General features: G+C 33.8%; 2 protein-coding genes across 2 annotated transcripts in view; both read left to right on the forward strand.

The window, feature by feature from the left end:
- LOC144442084 (uncharacterized) overlaps nt 1-11,273 on the forward strand; it is a 51,939-nt gene extending 40,666 nt beyond the window's left edge. The window contains exons 4-9 of the mRNA XM_078131354.1: nt 969-1,196; nt 5,558-5,853; nt 6,557-6,671; nt 8,296-8,438; nt 10,399-11,154; nt 11,241-11,273. Of these exons, the coding sequence (XP_077987480.1) occupies nt 969-1,196; nt 5,558-5,853; nt 6,557-6,671; nt 8,296-8,438; nt 10,399-11,154; nt 11,241-11,273 (1,571 nt within the window). The remainder of the gene's footprint in view (nt 1-968; nt 1,197-5,557; nt 5,854-6,556; nt 6,672-8,295; nt 8,439-10,398; nt 11,155-11,240) is intronic.
- A 41-nt stretch (nt 11,274-11,314) lies between these two features.
- Nucleotides 11,315-13,743, forward strand: LOC144442824 (uncharacterized). The gene is made up of 4 exons (XM_078132197.1): nt 11,315-11,692; nt 12,435-12,465; nt 12,775-13,105; nt 13,486-13,743. Exons 1-3 carry the CDS (start codon nt 11,368-11,370, stop codon nt 13,067-13,069), a joined length of 651 nt encoding a protein of 216 aa, XP_077988323.1. The 5' UTR covers nt 11,315-11,367; the 3' UTR covers nt 13,070-13,105; nt 13,486-13,743.
- The last annotated feature ends 11,836 nt before the right edge of the window (nt 13,744-25,579 follow it).

Consider the following 25,579-nt stretch of genomic DNA (forward strand, 5'->3'; position numbering starts at 1 on the left):
CCAAGCTCTAAGCCATTCAGAAAATTGCAGACATTCAACACTTCGTAGACGTGATAATAAATATGTCAAATAAAATAGTAAAGATTGTGAAAATAAAGTGTGTATAAATCTATACTATATGATTAAAATATAATAAATGTCTGATTCAACCTTTTATGAATTTAGCAAAAGTATGAATTGCAATCAATTCCTGTTGAGACTATAAGTGTAAATATGTAGGAAAATGTAATAATGCTTTTGCTGTAGAACAGTTTAGAAAAAGAAAGCATTTAAAACTCCTATGTCACATCCATTCTAGTAAATAATTATTTTTAGTTTTAGATAAACAAGCTGCAACTTGTTTCCTCACTATCCCTGAGTATAATCAGTATGGCTTTCAAAACGTCTCTTCAACATTTATAAAACCGATTTTTTCCTTTTACCAAACATGATTTGTCTAAATTGTGGTCTATCAGGACACATTGTAATAGAATTGTTTTGGACAGTTGAACATTTTTGGAAAAGGACAATTGCAACATAATTACATCCGTTGTTTTTTAATAAATTAATTTGTAAATAATTATTCTATCAAACAATTTGATTTACATTTGTTGAAGTGAAAAAGTTGCTGGCTTCTAAAACACATCACTTTATATTATTATTATTATATGCAGTGTGTGGGGGAGTGTCACTCAAATGTACCATGTCAGATAGGGAGGTTATCAATTTTTTGAGCAAAATGGGGGGGCTACCCATATTTTCAATTTTTTCATTACCATTCCTCCAATTCTCTTTATTGTATATTAATAATACAAGTTCATGCATATGGATAGATATCTAAAGATTATAGTCCACTTAGCATGTTAGCAGATTACATGTTTTATGAGATAAAGCTCCTCTCAAACACTCTTTTAACTAAATGTTAAAGCCCAATAAATTCCCAGACTGGTAGAGACAATTAAAGTGAGGTATTCATATTATAATTATAGTAATTAACAATGAAGATCATTCTATTACACAGCAACTTGAAAAGGCAGCTAATCAGAAGGGTACTCATAAAAAACTATATCGTGGACGGATAATGTTTGTTGGAGCTTTTAGTTCTGGAAAAACATCAACGAAACGAAGTCTTTTCAACGAAGCATTTGAGGATTTACACTTGAGTACAGATGGAGCTGATATTTATGGCATTGATATAACTGAATGGATAATTAAAGGTAATTTACTTTAAAGTCTCATCTTTTCACTAAAAAAAAAAAAGTTAGAATGTTGTAGATAGTAAGATAACATACACTATATTATGGGATAAGGTTCAATGTTGGATGAAAAACTTAATGTACGCCTCAGACCCCCCTTCTAACTTGATTGGCTGAAAATGACAATTGTTGCAGACTACAGTGTGTGGTACTATAAATACAAGACGTGTTCATGTATGTAGTGATACGGCTAAGATGTAGGCTATGACCATCATGGACAGCCTTAGAAAGGTATATTAATGTTGGCATCAAAAAGGTGTTTGATATGCTGTGCAGTAAAAAGAACAACTACATCAAGAATATTCAGGAGATAGTTGTTGTGATATAGTTAATTTTAAGGTATCTTTTTGGCCTTATTACAAGAAGTCTTACTGTATTCAGTACAATGCATGCTCTCCATTGAATAATTCTTCCACTTTTCAAGTTGATGACACTGAGTTAGGAATATTCAGGGATACAAAACTTGGCGTTGGATAACTTTTCATAATTCCATTTGGCCAGATAAAAATCACTAAGTTTATTATTTATTGTGACAGCAGAATGTAGAAAAGAGAAATAACACAAAAGCATAGATTATTAATTGAAGAGTGGAAATCAAATTTGGAAAATACCCTTATTTCTAATTCCTTTGTTGAAGTTAACATTGGAAAATAACTTGTTTGGATAAGTATACACTTGCCTACCTAACCATCCATATTTTCATCGTTGCAATATACACCACCATTTGGCTGTTGGTATGGGCGTGGTCTTGTTGCTAAGTATGTATATACATCTATTGTTCGAATGTTTATCCATTTGTCTATTAATCCCTTTAGATAGCTTTGAAATACACATCATAGCTGTTGCTATGAGTGTGGTCATGTTGCTAGGCATATTTGCATACATTTCTAGAATGGCTATACATGCACATTAACCTACTGTTAACTTTACAATACACACCACCAATTAACTGTTGCTATGGGCATGGTTTTGTTGCTAGGAAAATTTGCAAATATTTCTAGTATGTTTATCCACTTACCTATAGTCACCCAATGCCTATTAATCCCGCAGGCTGTTTTCTTGCAATATACATTAGAAGATGTTTATCATAAGTGCGAACAAATTGGGGCTCCTCAATAAACGATCAGAACTGATTTCAAAGTGCCGCCATGAAAACAAATACATTCTATCATTCCACCATGTCACTCCTCAACACGCATCACATCCGGGTACCAGTTCTTCTGCGAGTTCGAATTCTATCACTTGAATTCCAGTTAGTCGTCTGAACATTGCATTCAAGCGTGAAACTCTGAGTAATGGCTCCGTACCATAACTTGTGTATTTTGTGTATATATATTATATATATACTGTATCTTATGTATTTATGTATCAATGTGTGTGTATATATGTCTCCAATTATGTATTTATGTATTCATTAAAGTTATGAAACGTCATTACCACAAAAAATGTAAATTGTAATATCACAAGTCTCAAGTTACAGAAAAAAAACATGCTGAAAGAAATTCGCACCTACATGTTATCTTACTATCCTATCTAACCATGTTGCTATCTTTATGATATATGCTATAATTTAGCTGTTGCTATGGGCGTGGTCCTTTGTTAGATATATTTGCATACATTTGTGTATGTTTTTGTTCACTTGTGTATGAATTCCTGATATTATCTTTGCAATATACGTGAACATTTGGCTGTTGGTATGGGCGTGGTCTTGTTGCTAGGCACACTTACAAAAATGTTTGAATGTTGATTCAATTGACTATAAATCCCCATTGTTATCTTCGCAATATGTGATTATTTGGCTGTTGCTATGGGCGTGGTCTTGTTGCCAGGCAAATTTACATACATTTTTTGAATGTTTATTCAATTGTCTATTAAACCCTGTTGTTATTGTTGTGAAATACACTACCGTTTGGCTGTTGCTATGGGCGTGGTCATGGTTGTTAGGGTATTTGCATACATTTTTTGAAAGTTTACTCACTTGTCTACCAGATGATGTTGTTATTTGACCTAAATATATTGCCATTTGTTTGTTGCTAAAGGGCGTGATCATGGTTGCTAGGGCCAATTTTGTCAAAATGTTTTGAAGAAAATCTGCCGAATAACACTTTCAGAAACATCTCGCCAAGATTCAGACTCATTGACTAAGTACTTTTTGAGAATAAGTTTTTGACCAAAAATGAACATTCTTACACCTAATTTGCATATCAGTCATGGATGTATGCTTAATATTTCTTTGTCCATTTATCCCTAGATGCATTCCCATTAAATTTCAGCCCAATCTGCTCAGTAGTTTTGGAATTATAGATTTTTAACCAAAAAGACACATTTTAGCCTTAATTTGCATATTACTGATGGAATCATCATGTCATGAACAAATCTTACTTTACACCTCCTTAAGAATGTTCCCACCAAATTTCGTACCAATCTGCCCAGTAGTTTCTGAGTTTAAGTTTTTTGACCAAAATCAATTTTTTCACCCAAATCACAGACCTGTGATGCGATCACTTTGATTTGAACAATTTGTCAACTAGACACCCAAGGTAATGGACCCACCAAATATCATGGCAATCGGTTCAGCGGTTTTTGACTTTTAGTTGTTTACACCCCCCCCCCCCACACACACACACACAGACGCCGGGCGATCCATATTATTACAGAGAGTTGAACACTTAGGTTGTTCACATTGCACATTTTGTGTATGGCTATAGCCAGTCACAAAAACAAGTGTGAACGGTTTTGCCCTGGCCTGGCCTGAACAAGATTTTGTCCCAGAGCAAAGGGTTTAACAGCCATGGCCAGGCCATGGTCTGGACCAAATTTGCTGATGTGAACGCAGACCTGGTCCCAGATGGATACTAAATACATCTCCTTACAGCAGTATATGACATGGATCTTCCCACCAACTCTTGCTACATAAACATAAGTCTGATCTCAAACCCAAGCTCTGGAATCACCTAAAAACATGTCTAAAATGAGGATGCAGTCTAGACTGTTCAGCTCCTTAATGTGCTGCCTCGTCAAAATATCTTGGCAGACTACTTTGAAATCTCCAACTTGTCAACATTTTCCTCTGGAAACACAAAACACGTAAACCAAAACAGGATAACTACAAAAAGCGTTCTGTTGTCAAAGTCAGCCATGTTGACAATGGTACAGTACTGGCATGGCTCAGTGCGCTGCTTTTTGTCCGAGCCTGGATCACCGATAAGTAAATGTGTTACATATATCTGTGCCTGGATGGAGACAAAAAGCAAACCAAAAGTTAAGCCAGGCCATGACCAAGATTTTCAGTAATGTGAATGAAGTAATTACTGTCATGCATGCCAGTTTTGCACAATACAAATAATCAAACTTTACAATAGAATGTGTCAATACATGTTGTTTCTTGCTGTATATACATGATACCTGCACTCTCGTTTCATCATTGCAATGACATCATTATGTAATTGCAAGTATATTTGGTTACCCTATTCAGTGGAACCACACACTTTTTTTTAAAGACAATTTAGACTTTGATTGGCGCTTTAAGTAGAACACTGAATACATTTTGAGGTGTTATATCTTAGTTACATGTAGGTTTTATTTCAAGGGACCAAATTGCTAACAGAACGTCGACAATACACTAAGACTCAGTAACTTTTGATTTCAATATATTTACACAAATTAGTTAGCTCTTTAATTAGCAATTTTGTCGAAACATTCAATCTGAAAAGTGCTGGGAATTTGGCTGTTACTAAAGACATAGTTGCTATGGAAAGTTGCGTCAATATGACTTGATCAACATATGCAGGTTAGCAGTTTACACAGAAATATGCCAATCACATTCCAATCCCATCCACTTCGTACAACATCATATTTCAGCCCACTCTTACCAGTAGCTTTAGAATTAAAGATATTTACCAAACATTACATTTTTAGCACAACCGAACTGGATGTTCAGTAGTGTTATAGGCATGGCAAAGTGTCTGTCTGTCTGTCTGTCTGTCTGTCTGGATGTGTGTGTGTGTGTGTGTGTGTGAACAACTTAAAGTCAAAAACTGCTGGACTGATTGCTTTCATATTCGGTGGTCATGTTACTTCTGGTGTCTTGTTGGGAATTTGTTCAAATTAAATGAAAATGATTGCATCAGAGATGTGGGTTTTGGGCAGATTGGCATGAAATTTGACGGGGACATTCTTAGATGTGGGTAAATTAAGATTTGTTCATGACATGATGATTCTCATAGTAATATGCAAATGAGGGCTAAAATTGTGTCTTTTTGGTCAAAAACCTTTAATTCCAAAACTACTCAGCAGATGTTAATATTTATTTCATCTGACAGACTATGAATACCAAGGAGAACAGTCATTAGATGAAACAAGACAGATGATGGAAGATGCAGTTGTGTCTGGAATCAAAAAGCAACAAATTGATGTTGAATCATCCAGCGGTATGCAACCAGCTACGACCAAAAAGAGGAAGATTATAGAAGATTTAAAATCAACAGCTGAGGCTGATAATGATTTTTTTAAACGCATAAAAAAACGTTTGAAAACTGTCAAGGATGCTGATAAGCCAGATCTGTTCTTCAGTCTGTGGGATACTGCTGGACAGATTTTATATTATATAACACATCAGGTATAGCTTGTATAGCATTGTTGTAATATCTATCCAATATTTTCTCTAAACCTGGGGAACAAATTTGACCTTGAAAACATTAATTTTCTTACAGTATTAAATTAAAATTTCTAAGTGTTTCATTGTTGATAATAATGTTCAGTAGAGATAACTAAGTAATAATATGGGAATAATCTCACCCTCATAAATTATGTGTAATGGGGATTTCGCTCTCATTTTATATTACACATATTAATTAGGGTTTAATTTACATCAAGAACTTATATAATACCAACAAAAAGAGGGATATTGTGTAAGAATGAAAATCAACATTTGAGAATGATTGCAATTTAGCATGGTGTACCATACAGGTTTTGGACGAAAATCGCAAAATGTATATATCAATGACAATCTATGATTATTTTGATTAACGTCCTTGTATAAGTGAGAGAGAGAGAGAGAGAGAGAGAGAGAGAGAGAGAGAGAGAGAGAGAGAGAGAGAGGGGGGGGGGGTGTGGCCTACAGCAGGATATCACCACAGATTGCTGAACATACATTACCAAAAGGAGACATGTTCAAAGAAGACATACAAAGATAAAGAAAATGAGGAATCAGGACATTTTCAAGTGGTGACAAACATAGGTGTCAATGAAAGAGTTAAATATAATTTATTTCGATATGAATTTTAATGTCTGCATTGTCAATTTCTATTTGTGCATTGCAGGTATTCCTAGCAAGCAGAGTTATCTACATTCTTGTAACAGATCTCACTAAAGCACTGGATGACATCATCTCAACAAATACAGAAGGGCCTATAAGGGATGATTGGACAGTCAAAGGTTTGACATGAGCATATGCAAATTATTGGATTACTAAAATTGAATCTGTTTTAGTTTAATTAATTTAACCAATATATATAAGTTTATATGATGTTACCAATGACAACCAACCTTCGCTGACAAGCCACACATAACAGAAGGCAATTAACATGATTGATTGTCAGGATTGCGCTGTTTGCATACATTAGCCATGTCCCCATTGAAATAACCATAGTGTAATAAATGGCATAGGAATCCCAAACACAATATGATGATACAACACAATGTCAATGTAATTAGCGTCTACCATTGGACATGAAAATTTACCTGATTTGAAAGTCTAGCTGCCTATCTCAGTCACAGTAATGTTACAATTCATTTGATAATTTTTTACAACATTGATTTTAGTTTATGGGAATTCAAACTTGCATGTATTGTAGGATTACATTATTTATATTTTATATTAACCAATTGAACTTTGTGAAGTGTAATGGTAGAACTAATTTGTCGATTAATTTCATCATACATATGATGACATTGACTGATTGAAGAATGAGTGATATAATAGTACAATTAATTGGAAAAAGCTGTGGCAGTCCAAGTCATCTAGTTAGTTGCTGGCCAACAAAACAAGATAGACAGTAAGAAAGAGCATGTTTCTTTGACAAAAGTAAGAATCTTGAAATAAACTGTCATCGCTATTATCCCTTGAGCCACTACATTTATTCGGTTGAGTCTGCACTTACCCTGTTATCAAGCATTGTCAAAATTGATGAACAAGATTGCCATCATCCACTGTGCCCATACTATTATACACACCTATAAATACACAAAGCTCAAGGAAAGATAATAATGAATTTGAGAACTAGTCATTGCTAATTTTACCACAGCATGAGGTATCCACCTGAAATGAAAATGAAAATGTGGTATATACCATAAGTAGGAAATTCATCATGGTCCTGCTGCACCTCCTTGCATTTCCTATACACATGATCTACATTATAATCATTTTAGTGCAAAACAACATTTTCATGCTAGTATATCATATTATAAAATTTCATTTACCAGCTCACTATATGAAATATCATGCAAAGAATTGTCATGAGTTCTAATACATGTATCATAAAATAACAAGTACACTTAATGAGCAGATTACTGTCACCAGAAATGTTATAACTATCATCTTCAAAAACGTATACTGTTATCAATTTGTTTAAAATGAATGAATGAATGAATGAATGAATGAATGAATGAATGAATGAATGAATGAATGAATTTGTATTTGATATGTATTGTATGGCTGCATGTGAAGGGAGTTTTGATCTACTTCACAGTCACAGATTATTAAAAGATCTCTTTCATGTCTCACTTATATTGCTTCTAATATATGCTACTGTTAAAGTATTGTAAATAGATATGTGAGCATGTTCATGTATTATCGCCATATGCATTTTAGATAATAAATATTCCGCAATAATTTCTGAAATCCCCCGCAACCATGGCCATAGCAATTGCAAATTGTAAATTTTCAGTAAAGTCAGTTGTGTTGCAATGCCATTGCCACCATTTTACATTTTTGATAGTTTTTCAAGCAATATTAATGTTTGTATCTATTCTCAATACATGTTGATCTTTCCCTTTTTAGAATTCCTATCATTCTGGATGAATTCTATTCATGCACATGGAACACCTGAACCTGACCCATCTAGAGGCTCAAAGTCAGAAAGACAGATGATAAAATCACCACCTGTTATCATAGTTGGAGCAAAGAAAGATTTACTCAATAAGGTAAATTTAAGCTTAAAAACTGCCTCAGTATTTGGTGGAGACATTATTTTTGGTGTCCAGTTTGGAAATTATTCAAGGCAAACTGATCACATAACAGGTATGTGATCTGGGTCAAAAATGTTATATGTGGTCGAAAAACTGAAATTTGGTGGGGAACATTCTTAGTGGTATGTAGATTAAATAAGAATTCTCCATCCTTTGTCTTTCTGTTTTTCCAAATTCAACTGCAGTACAAATTAAAAGATTGGAGTCGTGTTTTTATAAATTAATTTGGAATGGTGGCACAGATAAAATCAACAAAAACAGAATGTATATGAGTGTAGCAGACGGAGGTCTTAACATGGTTCATCTGTCAACTTTTCAAAAGTCGCTGAAACATTCTTGGATTCAGCGCCTTTTTAATATGAAGAATAGAAGTCAGTGGAAGTGTCTGCTCACATCTGTTCTTGGGTTGAATTGTTGTGTGTTAAGATTCTTAGGAAGTCAACAAATCAAAACTTTAATTTATCGCAGACTTACTGTTAACGTATTTTGGATTCATTCCAAGATTGGTCTGAAATGTCATATTTCCCTGAAAATTCGGTTGACTTTGTTCACCAAGTTCTTTGGTTAAATCCGTTTATTAAAGAAAACCAGGATGCTATTTATTTCAGTTCCTGGTTAGGCAGGGGTGTTAACCTTATTAGAGATTTACTAGATGAAAATGGAAATTTTCTTATAACTTCTGTAGCAAATATCATATTGAGACTGATTTTGTAACTTTCTATGGTGTACAGATAGAAAAGAGAAATTCTCCTATTTTCAAATCAGAATAAAATCTGTCAACATAACGTGATTGAAAATGTTAAGATATGTAAGACAGTGTACGCCCTCTATCTCGAAAAGGAAGTAGGCAACAAGATAAAAGTACAACGTTCTGTAGAGAGTGGTATGTAGCGCTTAGCATCTCCTTGGATAATTTTTTTATTTACTATGTTTTGCCGAGAAATGTAACCGATGATGTTGCCCTTCAGAGTCTACAGTATAAAATCCTTCACCATATCATCTGTACAAATAGATTTCTGTTTCTTTGGGAAGTTTCAGATCATGAGCACTGCACTTTCTGTGACCATGAAACTGAAACGATTAGGCATCTATTTTTTAAATGTCCATTTGTACAACAGATATGGAATAATATATTTAACAAGTGCAATGTTATCCTTTCTGAAACTGAAGTCCTCTTGGGAATCGATAGCGCCGATCACACCATAAATGGCTGGAATATTATTTGTCTCCTTGTGAAGAGATTTATTTACAACTGTAAAATGTCAGGGATCATTCCAATGGTTAACATTTTATTAGAAAATATTAGATATTATAGAAACGTCTTGGTTTGTTTTGCAAATGAACCCAAGGCAAAACGATGCATAACAAGTCTCAATGAATTTTTGCTATAATTTTTTTATTTTATTTGCTGCTGAAATTTAGATTGTAAAGTAAATTTGCAACTAAATACAATTACTTAGTTTTTGTGATTTTCCTTAACTAGTTTTTTTTTCACATTATCATGGTTTTTTTTTTGTTCTTTTGATCTGTGCCTGTCTTCTATTTTTTGAACAATTCTTAATCTGACCACCATTAAGAATGTTGCCACCAAATTTCTGACCGATCTGCCTTGTAGTTTTTGAGTATAAGCGTTTTGACCAAAAATCACATTTATACCCAAATCACACACTGGTGGTAAGATCATTTTGATTATAGCAATTTTTTGGAGCAATTTCTGAACTAGACACCCAAGGTAATACACCCACCAAATATCATGGCAATTGGTCTGGCAGTTTTTGACTTTAATTTGATTACACACACACACACACTTTGCTATGCCTGAGTTGTACTAAAAATGGCATTTCTTAAGATGGTGCCTATAAATATAAGAGCTGATATATTAGCAAAGTTATAAGAACAAATATTTTCTTTTCAGGAAAGCTCTACAAAGGAAGAAGAGCATGGACATCAAAGAGATAGAGAGGAAGAAGCAAATAAACGACTGATGGCTATTGGAGATTATCTAAGGACAAACACTATTAAGGCTAGTGATCATATTGTAGCCAAGATTGCTGTTGACAACAAATCTAGGGAAGGGGGACGTGCAAATGACCCCATGATAGAAGAACTTAGACAACTGATAAAGAAGCTTGCAGAAGAGCATTTCTTCCTTGGTGAAATACCTGTGAAGTGGATTCATCTTGAACTGACTCTGAGGAAGATGACGAAGGAGATGATGAAGCTGGAAGATGTGTACAAGATAGGAGAGGAGATTGACCTGGAAAGAAGTGAAGTTGACAAAGCCTTGAAGTTTTACCACAGTGTCGGTGAGATTTTACACTTTTCTGAAGATCCAGACCTGAGGGAGACAGTAATCCTTGACATGGGATGGCTGGTTGGTTTATTCAAGTTGGTGATCACACAACCATCTATCTATAAACAGAAGCTTCAAACTCTACCAAGGGTCCATAACTTAGTTGAAGAATTGTTCAAATCTGGAAGATTACATGAAGAGCTGGTGGATTACATCCTCAAAGACAACAGACGAAGAGAAGATAAACAGGTTCTGCTAAAGATATTTGAAATGTATGATATAATCTGTGAGAAACCAAAGGCACCAAGTGAGGCTCTTCAGCAAAGTGTATATTATCTACCATACCTTCTCCAGCAACTTGAAGATAAGAAAACCAACGTGATCTTCCCTACAAACAGTTCTTACTGCTGCCCACTCTACTTTCACTTCCCTGGTAACTTCCTTCCTGATGGGCTTTATTACAGACTGGTTTTGAGATGCTTCAAACAATGGTCTAAGAGGATCACACTGTTCAAGCACCGCTGTCGCATACTGGTAGATGGTAACGCCAATTTTCACATCACTTTGTGTAAGGAAGGCTCTGATATTGAGATGAAGGCACTTGTTGTCCACACAAAGGGCAAAAATGAAATGCAACCTGAGATGGTTACAAAGGCTCGTGAATTGGTAGAGAAAGAGTTGACAAAGCTGATAAAGAACTACACACCTGGATTGTCCTACACAACCAGCCTAAAGTGTACTTGTTCTAAACACAATCCTGGAGAATTGCTTTCGGGGTGTGAAGATGTTGATGACAACTGCATTGCCATTGACACAAGTGATAGCGGTACCACCAAGGAAGGTTATGTTATCTGCAGTGAATCAGATTTGCCACATGAGGAACCAGACTTACAGAAATGGTATTGCACCAGTACATGTAAGTGATCATTAGTTAAATATTAGATAATTGTTAACATATCCATATTCAGAATACTCCTTGGGTTATTACTTTATCTTATCCTTTTAGATAGCGATCAGCAGTTGCTGTAAGACAGTGAATATCAGAATATTATTCCCCAAAATTACTTTTGTTCAGCTGGGAAAATACAAGTGACACTAGGGATCTTGTCACTTTAAGTCCATGATTTAAGTAGTGACAAAAGACTTATATGTCACAATTATTTACATTGTCTGATAATAAATAAAATGGTGGAGAATGGTAAAATTATACCTGTGTAAGCTTACTTCTATAAGAGACAAGACAATAATGGTGATTTTCAAGGTTTTGACTCATATTTCCAGCATTTCAGAAGCAATGATGTTGATACACTTTATTGTGACATATAACAAGAGGTTATTAAATTCATATTTTTATTTTGAACATCAACAACTTGGCTTGTGGATGATAGCTTTTAAACCAACAGTTTAAATTGTCCCATTAATTTAAGATTTCAAGTGCTACACATGTTACCTACTATTAACAGAGCTTCATTAGGTACCTGTAAGTGGGGGGGGGGGGGGGATATTGGGCTCCATCCATCCGTCTATCCTATGCATGTTACATACTAACATAGCCTCTTTAGGTACCCGGAAGGGGGACTATTACAATGGGCTCTGTCCATCAATCTGTCCTATGCATGTTACTTACTAATATAGCCTTATTTCTCTCTACAATGTAGTTCAACAAACTGAAGAAGAAGTCGGCCCTAGGTAAGTAATGATTCAGTCAATGTTGTACTGCTAAGACTCAAACTACTGTCTTCTTTTTTATTCATGCTATAAACAACTTTTTAAAAATGTACATAAAATATTTGCAAACCATTTTCAAAATTGTCAGCTTTGTTATTTGACTTGTTTAAATAAACCAAGTTGTTTTTAGATTTAATTATTTCAGTTCAGTAACAAAAAATATATTACTGAGCAATTCTCTCTACTGTCCGGCAACTCAAGTATATATAATCACTAACTCTTTGATGTTAAAATTAACAATTAGTTTGTGATTGTCTCTCACATTACCAGAGACACACCTGAGGAATTGATAGATCCATTGACTGAACTTTACCAGGAACTTAATGGACACATAGTCAAAGACAAGGAAAGTATACTGAGGAATTTGAGTGCTGATAAAATTCCACCTCGTGATATGGAAAACCTAAAGAGTCCTTTTCAAATATTCAAAGCACTGGAACAAAGGGACATAATTGGCAAGGAGAACCTACAATTTCTGAGAACCTTACTGGACAAAATGGGGATGCAAATACTTCTTAAACTGGTGGATAAATGTGAGCAAAAGTTGGCTCAGCACAAGCCATAATGAGACCAGTGACACCAAACAGATACAGGATACAAGGTGCTAAAAATTTGTCAAGAACTACTATGAGTACATTATAGAGGATGGGCATGGGGTATTATTGTGACTCATAGTTGATTCTTTACTTCTTTTGTTAACTCATAATATTAACTGTAAAATACTTCATGTTGTTGTCAAAATATTCACCAGTATTTATATATAATGACACTGACAATATCTAACCTGCTGGAGCCTACTTTAAATACTAGATTTCATCTTGTTATCAAAATATTCACCCATATATGATATATAATGATATTATATAACCTGTTGGAGGCTACTTTTAATACAGGCCTGAAATTAATTACTGATGTAATATTTCTATGCATGTGATGAATGCATTTTTTTTATTAACCTCAGGTAATTTCTCTCTCATTCAGATATCATTGCCAAGGAGAAGACACTCCCTACAATTTGCTTCTGAGAAGACTGAAATATTTTGAAATTAGAAGAAAGAACACAGACTACCAATATGAAGTCAGAGAAAGATGGACATGAACATTGTAAACGAACATGTAAAAGTTGACATGAACATAATTTGTGTCTATATAGGAATGTGAAATATAACAAGCGACCTATCGGTCAGAATAGCTCCGCTGTTTTTTTTTTAATTTTATTTTTTATTTTGGTGACATGTAGAAGTGGTTCAGTTCTTCAGCTCTTCACTATGCAGTTTTGTTTTAGCGATGCAATAAAGTGGTTAGTGGTTTCATATGATGTCTCACTATAAAACACATTTTACACAGAAGTTGGTAATGTATTGTACTTTTATACCATAGTCACCATTTTATAACAAAAAATCTACTGTTATGAAAAATTGCACAAAATCTCAGAAAAAAAATGACTGGGAAATGCACACAAGAAAAAGAAAAAAAAGAGAAGATTTTGAGGTTGGCTATAAATAATTCCAGTGTCTTACAGCTTTAACCCTGGAAAATTTTAATGATGAATGAAATAAACTAGGGATCTAAAATAATTTTGAGGCAATTTGAATTTCAATTTTCTAACAAATTTACCAAGTCAACAACATTCAACTTGTACTAGTTGTAGTAGATATATATATAGGGAAGAAATGTATTAATCGCCATCTTAGTTTCCGTACGGCGACAATCCCCAAGTACCCGAAAGAGAGTCATTCTCAGCCAACAGGGTTCGACACTGGAATAAAAAAGTCACTATCCCACAGGACTAGTAAAATTGATAACGTAGTAGTCCTGCAAAAAATTTGGTGGTCCTATCTTTAAGTGCTTTCGCTTGTTCACTTAGGCTCTTCATCTCTCTTAGTTTTTGCTCTACTTCTAATTCACTTTTCCAAACCCCATATTTATTTCAAACCGTGTGTTGTAATTGAACTGTCTATTTCTTTGTAGTTGTTTGTGCATCATCAACTCCTTACTGTAATTTTATTCTTTTTTATGTTTTGGAGCTTCTTCTCTTTTTTTGTTGCTTTCTGTGAGTAGTTTGTCTTAATTGGGGGGGGGGGGGAGTAATAAGATGTTATGTGGTCTTATTTCTAGCTTAAATACTACATAACATTTCTGGTACACATTGATCTAACTATTGCATTTTTAAAAGACAAAAAATTACCTTCCCATGGAGCAAGTCTTTATAGTGTTGTCCTTAGTGCATATTAGAATGTATTTACAACATAAAAATAAATAAATTTGAAGGTTACCAGCAGTTACAGCAAAATTTTGTTACTAATTACATGTACAAGTCACTTCGTCTATTTTCGTGTCTATGTACTTCCGAGTTGACATAAACGTTAAACGTGATACAGTCGGCCCTATAATTACTAAGAAATGACAAAACCGTTCGCAAAATAAAGTTCAGGATTTTAATTATTCAAACTGAATATCAATATCCACTACACATTCAATAACTGGTTTCGCGTATTTAGAAATGTGCCCCAAAACATGAACACGGAACACAGAATCATGTCAGTGTTAGTACACTGTTACTAAGTTAGCAGTTTCATTGTAGGCTGTAAGTTGTACCGGTAAAAAAAACGATCATCACATCATGTAGGAAGTACAAAAACATAGAACACGTTGTTTTCTTGCTGAATAAACTCACTGAAATAACAACACGGTCAAATTGCGTCTTCGATTTTGACAGCCACCATTGTTATGATTGAGCTTCACTTACATCCAATTTGTACAGCGTTTTTACAAAGGGAGCTCGTCAATAACCTACCGAATAATTAACTCAGAAACGTAGTTTAAATACTAACTGATCTAAAAATTACTGTTCAGAAAGACTACGCATCCGTACATAAATACGAATTCATGCGACAAAGATTTCAACTTTACTATTTACAGTGTAGAGGCCAGCCTTACCCTTATTATACACATATCATCGTACAACTAATTTTATTGGCTATAATATTAGCTACATTTGAAAGGTCTCACTTGATTGGCTAATCCTTCGCTATTCCCGTTTTCAAGAGACACCCCGCCAGAATAAAGTGCCACGTAGTACAGCAATGGCGCGAGATCGCCTGTTGGGCGACTTTCCCACCGGGTGTGCTTTTCGAAAACTACACAACACATGCTTTTATGACACGGAATCATAGAAAATCTACCCCGTTTCCAAACTAATCGTAATTTTATCGCGAATAGACAACCAGAGTTGGTCAAAATAGCAAATTAAAAACCAAATGAATTTTACTATGACCGTGAATTCATCATATAGCCGGTGGTTTGAATTCTGAGCTCCCTAATATACCTATCGAAAAGTCACTATCCCGTCGGATGCATTTTAGTAACCTTTACTGGTCCTTACAGAAAGTTACTAGACTCGCGGGATAGCGGACCAGCGTGTACGTGTATGTCGAACCCTTGTCATACGTTACAGCATAGACCCTCCTGGTTACAGTGGTAACACTCGTTCATGTTCGATTACCTTTCATAAAGAAAACACAACGAAATGGTTGAAGTGATCTTTTTTTTAATTTTTAATTTCTTTTCATCACAGCAACAAAATCTGCGGATCAAAAGTGTTGTAAACTAAACCAGAAAGAATTATCGGGCTGGCTAAACTTCCTGATGAACTGGAGTAAGGTCCAAGTCCAAGTAAGCCCCGATAGTACGTGAGAAAATCGTCTCAAACTAGCGATACAACTTTCAAAATATAACTTGACATGTTAGAGTTATACAATTCAAGACGGGTTTTCACTCGAAAACAACAATTCTGTGAATAATGACACTGAACGCAGCGATTTCTCGGACGATGTTACCACTGCACTGTAACGTATGGCTGACAACGACTTGCTTCTGGGTTAGTCCCTCGTGCATCCGGGTACTTGGGATTGTCCTGCATTACCACATCGGCAATTTTGACGCTGTAATTTTGCCACCAATATTGATCGTACAAAAACAAAACTCCATAAATGAACCACAAAGTACTTTCCATTTCAAAATGTGGTAATTTTAGAAAGAGTATTATCGTTTTTATTGACGACTGACTCTGTCAAAAATCGTTCGATACACTTCAGTTCAGGCATGGAAGACTTCTCACAATGATAATGAGGTGCATATACTGGAATGAACCATTCTGTAGGAGGGGTGGGTGGGTGGAGAATTGGATTTGAAGTTTACAAACCCTTTTTCGAACAAATATTTGTCATTTGGGCACACAATGCGTAGAATTAAGACTATAGCACATATTACATTGCTTGTTTGACGTCAATAGCGTCTTTTGAAAAGTTACACTTTACCTAAAGTCTCGCGGACTGATTTCCAATATGGCGTCGGTCATAATACTCATTAACATATTCATTTTTTTTTCAAATTTCAAAAAAAAAATCATAAAAAATAGAAGAGAAGACATGCTGACTTGAAATTAACAAATCTAAGTAAGCTACCCCCTGTGCATCAACACACCAGATATCAAAGCAATCTGATTTCAAGTTTATGAGGAGTTGATGAAAATGTCATATTTGGAAAAAAAATCATAAGAAATTGAAAATGGCACAGATCAACTTGGCATGAACAAATCTGAATAGCCTCCCCCCAGGGAACATGCACACCAAATATCGAAGAATTCCGACTGTCACTTTTGGAGTAGATAGTGAAAATATAAAAGTTTGACGGACACATAATATGATTCACTCTACTCTCTATACCTCAATACCCACCTATACCTAAAGCTACGCTTTCAGCTTTCGCTGACAGCGGAGCTAAAAATGCAATTGAATCTGATATGCAAAGTTGAACCCACATGAATGTGGTTGCCAGGTAATTAAGCTAGGAATCACTACAGGTTATGATTGCTATAGCTCTCTTTGATTTAATAGAAGAATTATGATGTCAAAATGAATATCTTTGAATTAAGAAATCATAAATTTGTGAATGGGATATACTCAGCAAACCACATAGAAAACTGAGTCTGAGTGAAAATTAGTTTTGTAATTTTCATTTTCGAACAAGCAAGTTATTGTGTTTCGATAGTTACTTTTATCAAAGACTTTATTATTTTTAACATATGTGAGGGAAGTGTTAACTTTGCTTAGTAATATTCATTCTGTATGGTAACATATAGAGTGGTATGTATTTAAACACACCACACACATCTAGTCAGTAATTCATTTGGGTTGACCTTTGCCTACAAATTACTAATGTCTGTCTGAAGTACTTAGTAATAATGTCACCATTTAGAGATATTTGATATGACTTGTAAGAGAATGAAAGTGGTCATCATAAAATAACTACCATAAAATATCATTTTTACAAAATAATGCATTTTTGACATTTTCATCAAAACTTGATATAGTATACATTCCCTTGGCAGCTATATTATAGCTGCAACTATATTCTAGCATAGTCCAATTTTGACATGTTTTAAAGCAAAGTGTTCTTGTATGTATTCAGTCAGTTTTTAAGTGATCACTGCATTTCAACTTCACTGAGTTAGTCATGTTTTCAAGCAAAGTGTTCCTGTATGTATGCAGTCAGTTTTCAAGTGATCACTGCATTTCAACATCTCTGAGTTAGTCCTGTTTTCAAGCAAAATGTTCTTGTATGTATTCAGTCAGTTTTCAAGTAATCACTGCATTTCAACTTCACTGAGTTAGTCATGTTAAAATGTAGAGACTGATGAGGCATTTGTTTTACATCATAAAATGACTGACATGTGACAAAATAACAGTTAGGTCAAAGGTCAAAGATAATATGAAATGAGTTTTGAGTTCTGTGACTCAGACAGTTTATTGACTGGGTTAAAAGAACTTTTTATATTGTTAAGTTATGACAATTTGACAAGACATTGTGTGTTTATTTAACACCTCTGAAATTTTCTACTTCAAATGTATGCAAATTATCTTGGTTAGTTGTTATTCAATGTATCCAAGTTTTTGTGGAGTGTCAACAGGCTCCAGACTAAAAGTGGCCCTGAAAGAAAGTACCTGGATCCCCCCCCCCCCCCCCCCCGGGACATTTTCAACAGTTGCATGAAAGGTCACACAGGTCACATACCACTTCAAATAAATTTTACTGTGTGCTAGGACAGTTTGCAGACTGATAGCTAGTTCACAAGGTTATGATTTAACTGGACCTGGGCTTGTATAGTGTTTTGCCGTGTAATATCTTAGATAACTAGCATCCATGGTTTTGTCACATCTCAACAGTGGTGTATCAGTCACAGATACATCGATAATACTTGAAATAAATTTGACTGTTTGCCGGCAGGACAGTTTGCAGACTGTAGAGTTCACCTGGTTATGATATAACTGGATAGTACAGGCCTGACTAGTGTGCCCTGTTGAAAATGTTGAAAATTATTTTTTTTCTGTATATTCACCTGAGTAAGGGATAGGGAAAACTCATATTTGATATCACAGAATCTCCAGAAATTGTTGTCAGATTGCTATAGAGGGCACACATACTTCACTTGTCAAAGTTAAACCTGATGTGGGTTTTTTTAACACAACTTTTGTGTGCTTACAATGTAGTTTTGTGAAAATGTATTCATTATATTACACAACTTTAGAAGCCATGTTTTTTTCTAAATGTATGAATTTACCCTAGATGTGAGTTTAAAATAGTTATCACAATAGTTTACTAATACTTAACTCTGAATACAGTACAAATACTGGTTTAATGGTTTTGCTCAAGTTTAATAAAATAAAACAAAATTATTTTTTATAACTACTTATCAAGTTCAAATACATGTTCATCATTGTTTTCCATGACGTCATTTTTAGCAACTTACAAAGTTCTAATACAAGTATTTTGTTTCACGTAGTGCCATGCAACCTGAACCCATGACAAAAATGTGGACTCTTAGTCGATCTTCCTAATCTTTGGGGTGTTAACCTCTTTTTTTCTAAACACTGTTGTAAAGGTAGTTATTGGAAATGGTAAATTCGTTATGAAAATATACATCAACAAGAACTTTAATCTAGATTGCTCTCTATATCAAACTTAAAGTACTGAGAAAGTGTCAATTATTTGTCAGTAAAAACATACATTGACAACAATGTAGTCTAATGTTTTAATGTTACTTTCATGATTCTACACAAAAAATAAACACCTTGAGAAAATGTCAACGATTTTCACACCTTGAGAAAATGTCAATGATTTACTTTGAGAGTTGAATTGCACCATGTTTATACATGTTTGTAGTTATTTGCCACCTTGTTTCTTAGCAACTATAAATCAATTCATTTTGGAGTGATTTAAATAATTTTAGCTGAGAGTATATATTGTGTTTTGTCTATAAATATAGTGATACATAGAAAATTGATTTTCAAGTTACATTTTATACCATTTTTGAAACATTTTCAACAAATTGTTATTTGTATACATTGTAACTCTTAAACCATATAAATAGTACATTTCTGACATGTTTTAAACCAAAGTGTTCTTGTATGTATTCAGTCAGTTTTCAAGTGATCACTGCATCTCAACATCTCTGAGTCATGCAGTCATGTCAAAATGTAGTGACTGAGGTATTTGTCTATATCATAAAATGACTGGCATGTGAAAAATAGTAGTTAGGTCAAAGGTCAAAGATAACATGAAATGAGTTTTAAGTTCTGTGACTCAGACAGTTTATTGACTGGGTTAGAAGAACATTTTATATTGTTAAGTTATGACAATTTGACATGACATTCTGTGTTTATTTAACATGTCAGAAGCGTTCTAATTCAAATGTATGCAAATTATCTAGGTTAGTTGTTGTAACCAAGTTTTTGTCATGTGTCAACAGTGGCATGAAAGGTCACAGGTCAATACCACTTGAAATAAATTTTACTGTGTGCCAGGACAGTTTGCAGACTGAGAGTTTACAAGGTTATGATATAACTGGATAGTACAGACCTGACTAGTGTGCCCTGTTGAAAATGATAACAAATATTTTTTTTGTATTTTCACTTGATGGTAAGGGATAGGGATATCAACATCATATTTGGTATGTCGATCCCCAAAAATTATTGGGTGTCTATATGTGTTGTGTCAGATTGCCATAGAGGGCACACTTGACTTAATTGCCAGAGTTAAACCTGATGTTTGCTTTTTTAACACAACTTTTGTGTGCTTACAATGTAGATTTGTGAAATGTATTTGTTATATTAGACAATTTTAGAAGCCATGTTTTTCTCAATTGATGAATTTACCCTAGATGTGAGTTTAAAATAGTTAGTGTACAAATACTTTACTCTGAATACAGTACAAATACTTGTTTTATGGTTTTGCTGAAGTTTGATGAAATAACATTTTATCATTCTTTTCCTTGATGTCAATTTTAGCAACTTACCCAGTGTTATTACAAGTATTTTGTAGACTGTTTCACGTAGTGCCATGCAACCTGAACCCATGACAAACATTTCACTCTCATTCTTCCTAATCTCCAGAGTCCTAAACTTCTTTTTGTGAACACTACTGTAAAGGTAGTTACTGGAAATGGTAAACTTTTCATGAAAATATAGATTAAAAAGTATACATAATTTTAGTTTAATCTAAATTTCTCTCTGTATGAAACTTAAAAACCTTCAGAAAGTGTCAATTATTTGTCATGAAAAACATACATTGACATGTAGTCTAATATAAGTTCCTTGATTTCTACATGAAACTAAACACCTAGAGAAAATGTTAATTACATGTACTTGACTTTTAAGAGTTGAATTGCATCATTTCTGTAGTTGTCTGCCATGTTGTTTCTTAATAAGTAAATCAATTCCTTTTAGAGTGATTTAATTTTTGCTGACTATATCTTACATGTGTAGATGTTTTGCTTGGATTTTAGTTATAGTGATTACATTCAGATACATTTCCACATCGAAAATTTATTTTCACATTTTATACCAGTAAAGAGACAACAATTGTAATGAAAATGACAATAACTCTATTAAACATGCAGTACTAACGTCATAATTACAACTTTCAATAATTATTTATTTTTTCAATGACAATGTAATTTTCATACTTATATACAAGGCAATCAATATCATTTAAAGTTATATACTTTGAGTCTTGTGTTTTAATGAAAACTGAAATATTTAGACCTTTAAAAAAACAGCCTTGCAAACGATTATTATTTTTATACTCTTGTTATAAAGTCTAGTATTTTATCGAAACAACAAATTATTACTTTTCAGAATATCAAATCTGATTATTTTTCAGTTCTTTATTAAATTTAAATAAAAGTTAACATTTTGTTAACTTTTATTTAAATTATGATAAATAACTGAGAAATTATCAGATTTGATTTATATACCATACAAATTTATGTCATATTTCTGTACAGAAACCAACACCTCACCTCCAAGACTACATCTTGTGATAACATAGTGAAAGTGAATGCTGAATATTCACTATTGAGGGTGATGTGTTAGTAACCTCTCTCCTCCAGTGTAGTATAACACATGATAACATAGTGAAAGTGAATGCTGAATATTCACTATTGAGGGTGATGTGTTAGTAACCTCTCTCCTCCAGTGTAGTATAACACATGTTAACATAGTGAAAGTGAATGTTGAATATTCACTATTGAGGGTGATATGTTAGTAACATCTCTCCTCCAGTATAGTATAACATATGATAACATAGTGAAAGTGAATGCTGAATATTCACTATTGAGGGTGATGTGTTAGTAACCTCTCCCGTCTAGCATGGTATAACATATGATAACATAGGTCAGTTCAGTTCACAAATCAATGTCATAGAACATGTTCATTGGTGATCAGTTCAATTATGTCGATGAATGTGATTAACACATTAACCACAAAGGAAGCCAAATCTGATGCAAAAATTAGTTTTGTTGTTCTTGGAGGTATCGTAGTAATTAGTCCCAGAACAAAATACCGCCAATGGCACTGTAGCACAACTGTAGTTAGCTGTTGGTATGGGCGTGGTCTTGTTGTTAGACATATTTGCATAGATTTTTGGAAACTTTAATTTGCCTACCCTTTCCAGTTTTCATCTTTGCAATATAAACAATCATTAAACCATTGCTGTGGGCGTGGTCCTGTTGGTAGGCATTATTTTTGCATACGTCTTTAAAATACTTAATATTCACTTACCTACCAATCCCTGTTGTTATCTTTGTAATATGCATCATCATTTCATTGTTGCTAAGGGCATGGTCATGGTTGCTAGGAACAATTGTATCAAAATGTTTTCAACAATAACTGCAGAATGACATGTACACCTCCATAAACATCCTCCACCAAGTTTCAACCCCATTCAACATGCAGTTTCAAGACATAAGTTTTTGACCAAAGTTGAGAATTTTAGACCTAATTTGCATATCGCTGATGGGATCATCATATTGTTAATATATATAGCTTCATCTACACTTCCCAGCCCAGCCCAATTTGCTTGATAGTTTTGGAATTATAGATTTTTGACCAAAAAAACACATTTTTAGACTAATTTGTATATCACTGATGGAATCATCATGTTATGAACAATTCTAAACATAAACTCCCCTACGAATGTTGCCACCAAATTTCATACCAATCTACCCTGTAGTTTTTAAGTTTAAGTTTCTGACCAAATATCATATTTTTTAACCAAATCACACACCGGTGATAAGATAATTTTGATTTGAACAATTTCAAAACTATAGACACCAAATATCATGGTAATCAGTCCTGCAGTTTTTTACTTTAAGTTCCACACACACACACACACACACACACACACACACAGATCATAGACAGACAGACACTTTGCCATGCCTATAGCACTAATGAACCCTATCAATTCAGTTGTGCTAAAATTCATTGGTCAAATGTTTGTTTTGTATTATATTCATTCTGTATGTATCTTATAAAGTAGACAATCATTTACATATAACACTTGTCAGTATTCTTTAGGTTGACCAGGGTCAAACTCTGTCTGATTTGTTTTAGTACCTTGACTTGTAAGAGAACAAATCTATCTGAATGAAATGATTGCTATTACCGGGGTAAATGTAATTTGTACAACAGAAAATAACTTGACACATTTTCAACAAAATTATTATTTGTATATGTTTAATATTATCATTAACCCTTTTCAAAATACATTTTGTTTAAAACATATTTTCAAGTAGAGTATTATGTATGTATGTATGTATGTATGAATGTATGTATGTATGTATGCATGTATGTCTGCCTGTATGTATGTATGTATGTATGTATGTATGTGTGTATGTATGTATGTATGTATGTATGTATGTATATGTATGTATGTATGTATGTATGTATGTATGTATGTATGTATGTATGTACGTACGCATGTACATATTCATGCATGCATGTGTGTGTGTGTGTGTATGTATGTATGTATGTATGTATGTATGTGTGTGTGTGTGTGTGTGTTATGTATGTATGTATGTATGTATGTATGTATGTATGTGTGTATGTGTGTGTATGTGTGTGTTATGTATGTATGTATGTATGTATGTACGTACGCATGTACATATTCATGCATGCATGTGTGTGTGTGTATGTGTGTATGTATGTATGTATGTATGTATGTATGTATGTATGTATGTGTGTGTGTGTGTGTTATGTATGTATGTATGTATGTATGTATGTGTGTGTGTATGTGTGTGTATGTGTGTGTGTATAATGCATGTATGTATGTATTCAGTCATGAAAATTTAAGTGGTCACTGTATTTCAACATTGCTGTGCTACAGATACCGTAGTCATGTTAGAATGTAGAGACTGAGGTATTTGTTTACATCATAAAATGACTGACATGTGAAAAATGGTGTTTAAGGTCATAGGTCAAAGATAACTTGAAATGAGTTCTGTTTATTGACAGGGTTAGAAGAATATTTAATATTGTCAAGTTAATATGACAATTTGACAAGACATTGTGTGTTTATTGACCACCTCTGAAGTGTTCTATGTGGAGTCAAATGTACTGTATATATTATCTAGGTTAGTTGTTGTCATGTTATATCGATGGTTTTGTCTTTTGTCAACAATAGCATTGAGGTCACAGGTCAATACCACTTGAAATAAATGTTAATATTGGCAGACTGAACCATAGAGTTCACAAGGTTATGATAAAACTAGATACAGCATACCTCTGCCTATAAATACTGCTTTGCATTGTATCATCTAGGATAATTAATAACCACAGTTTTGTCATTTCTCAACAGTAGCATTTAGATCACAGATCAATATCACCTTAAATCAATTTTACTGTGTGACAGGACAGTTTGCAGACTGATAATGAGGGTTATGATAAAACTGCGGGGTACAGCAGATCTGACTAGTAAGCCCTCTAATCAAAGAAAACATTTTGTTGAAACAGATAAAAGTTATTTTTTTTCTAAATATTCACTTGATAGTAAGGTATAGGGAAAATCATATTTGGTGTGTGCCTAGAAATTGTTTTGTGTGAATGTTGTGTCAGATTGCCATAGAGGGCGCACTTGACTTAACAGCATTAACTTGATGTTTGCTTTTATTGAACACAAATTTGTGCTTCCATTGTACTTTTGTTTTGTGATCATATTAAACAACTTTAGAAACTATTTTTTCTTGATTAAGCATTTATTTATCCTAGATGTAAGTTTAAAATAGTTCTTATAATATTATCCATTCCCCTTTCAACTATCTAGTATACATTCTAACATAGAACAATTTTGATATATTTTCATCACAGTGTTCAGTACTGTGTGCATTCAAGTCATGAGTATTTAAGTGGTCACTGTATTGTAACATCACAGAGCTACAGGTAGTCATGTTGAAATGTAGTGACTGAGGCATTTGTTTACATCATAAAATGACTGACATGTGAAAAATAGCAGTTAGGTCAGAGGTCAAAGATAACATGAAATGAGTTATAGTAACTGTTTATTGACTGAGTTAGAAGATCATTTTAGTTTTATATTGTCATGTTATTACAATTTGACATTGTGTGTTTACTGAACATCTCTGAAGTGTTGAAAGTGTAGTCAAATGTATGCATATTATTTAGGTAATAGGTGTTTTATCCAAGTTTTTGCCATGCGTCAACAGTGGCATGAAAGG

The sequence above is a fragment of the Glandiceps talaboti genome, chromosome 11 (genome assembly GCF_964340395.1).
Source record: "Glandiceps talaboti chromosome 11, keGlaTala1.1, whole genome shotgun sequence".
NCBI classification, from domain to species: domain Eukaryota; kingdom Metazoa; phylum Hemichordata; class Enteropneusta; family Spengelidae; genus Glandiceps; species Glandiceps talaboti.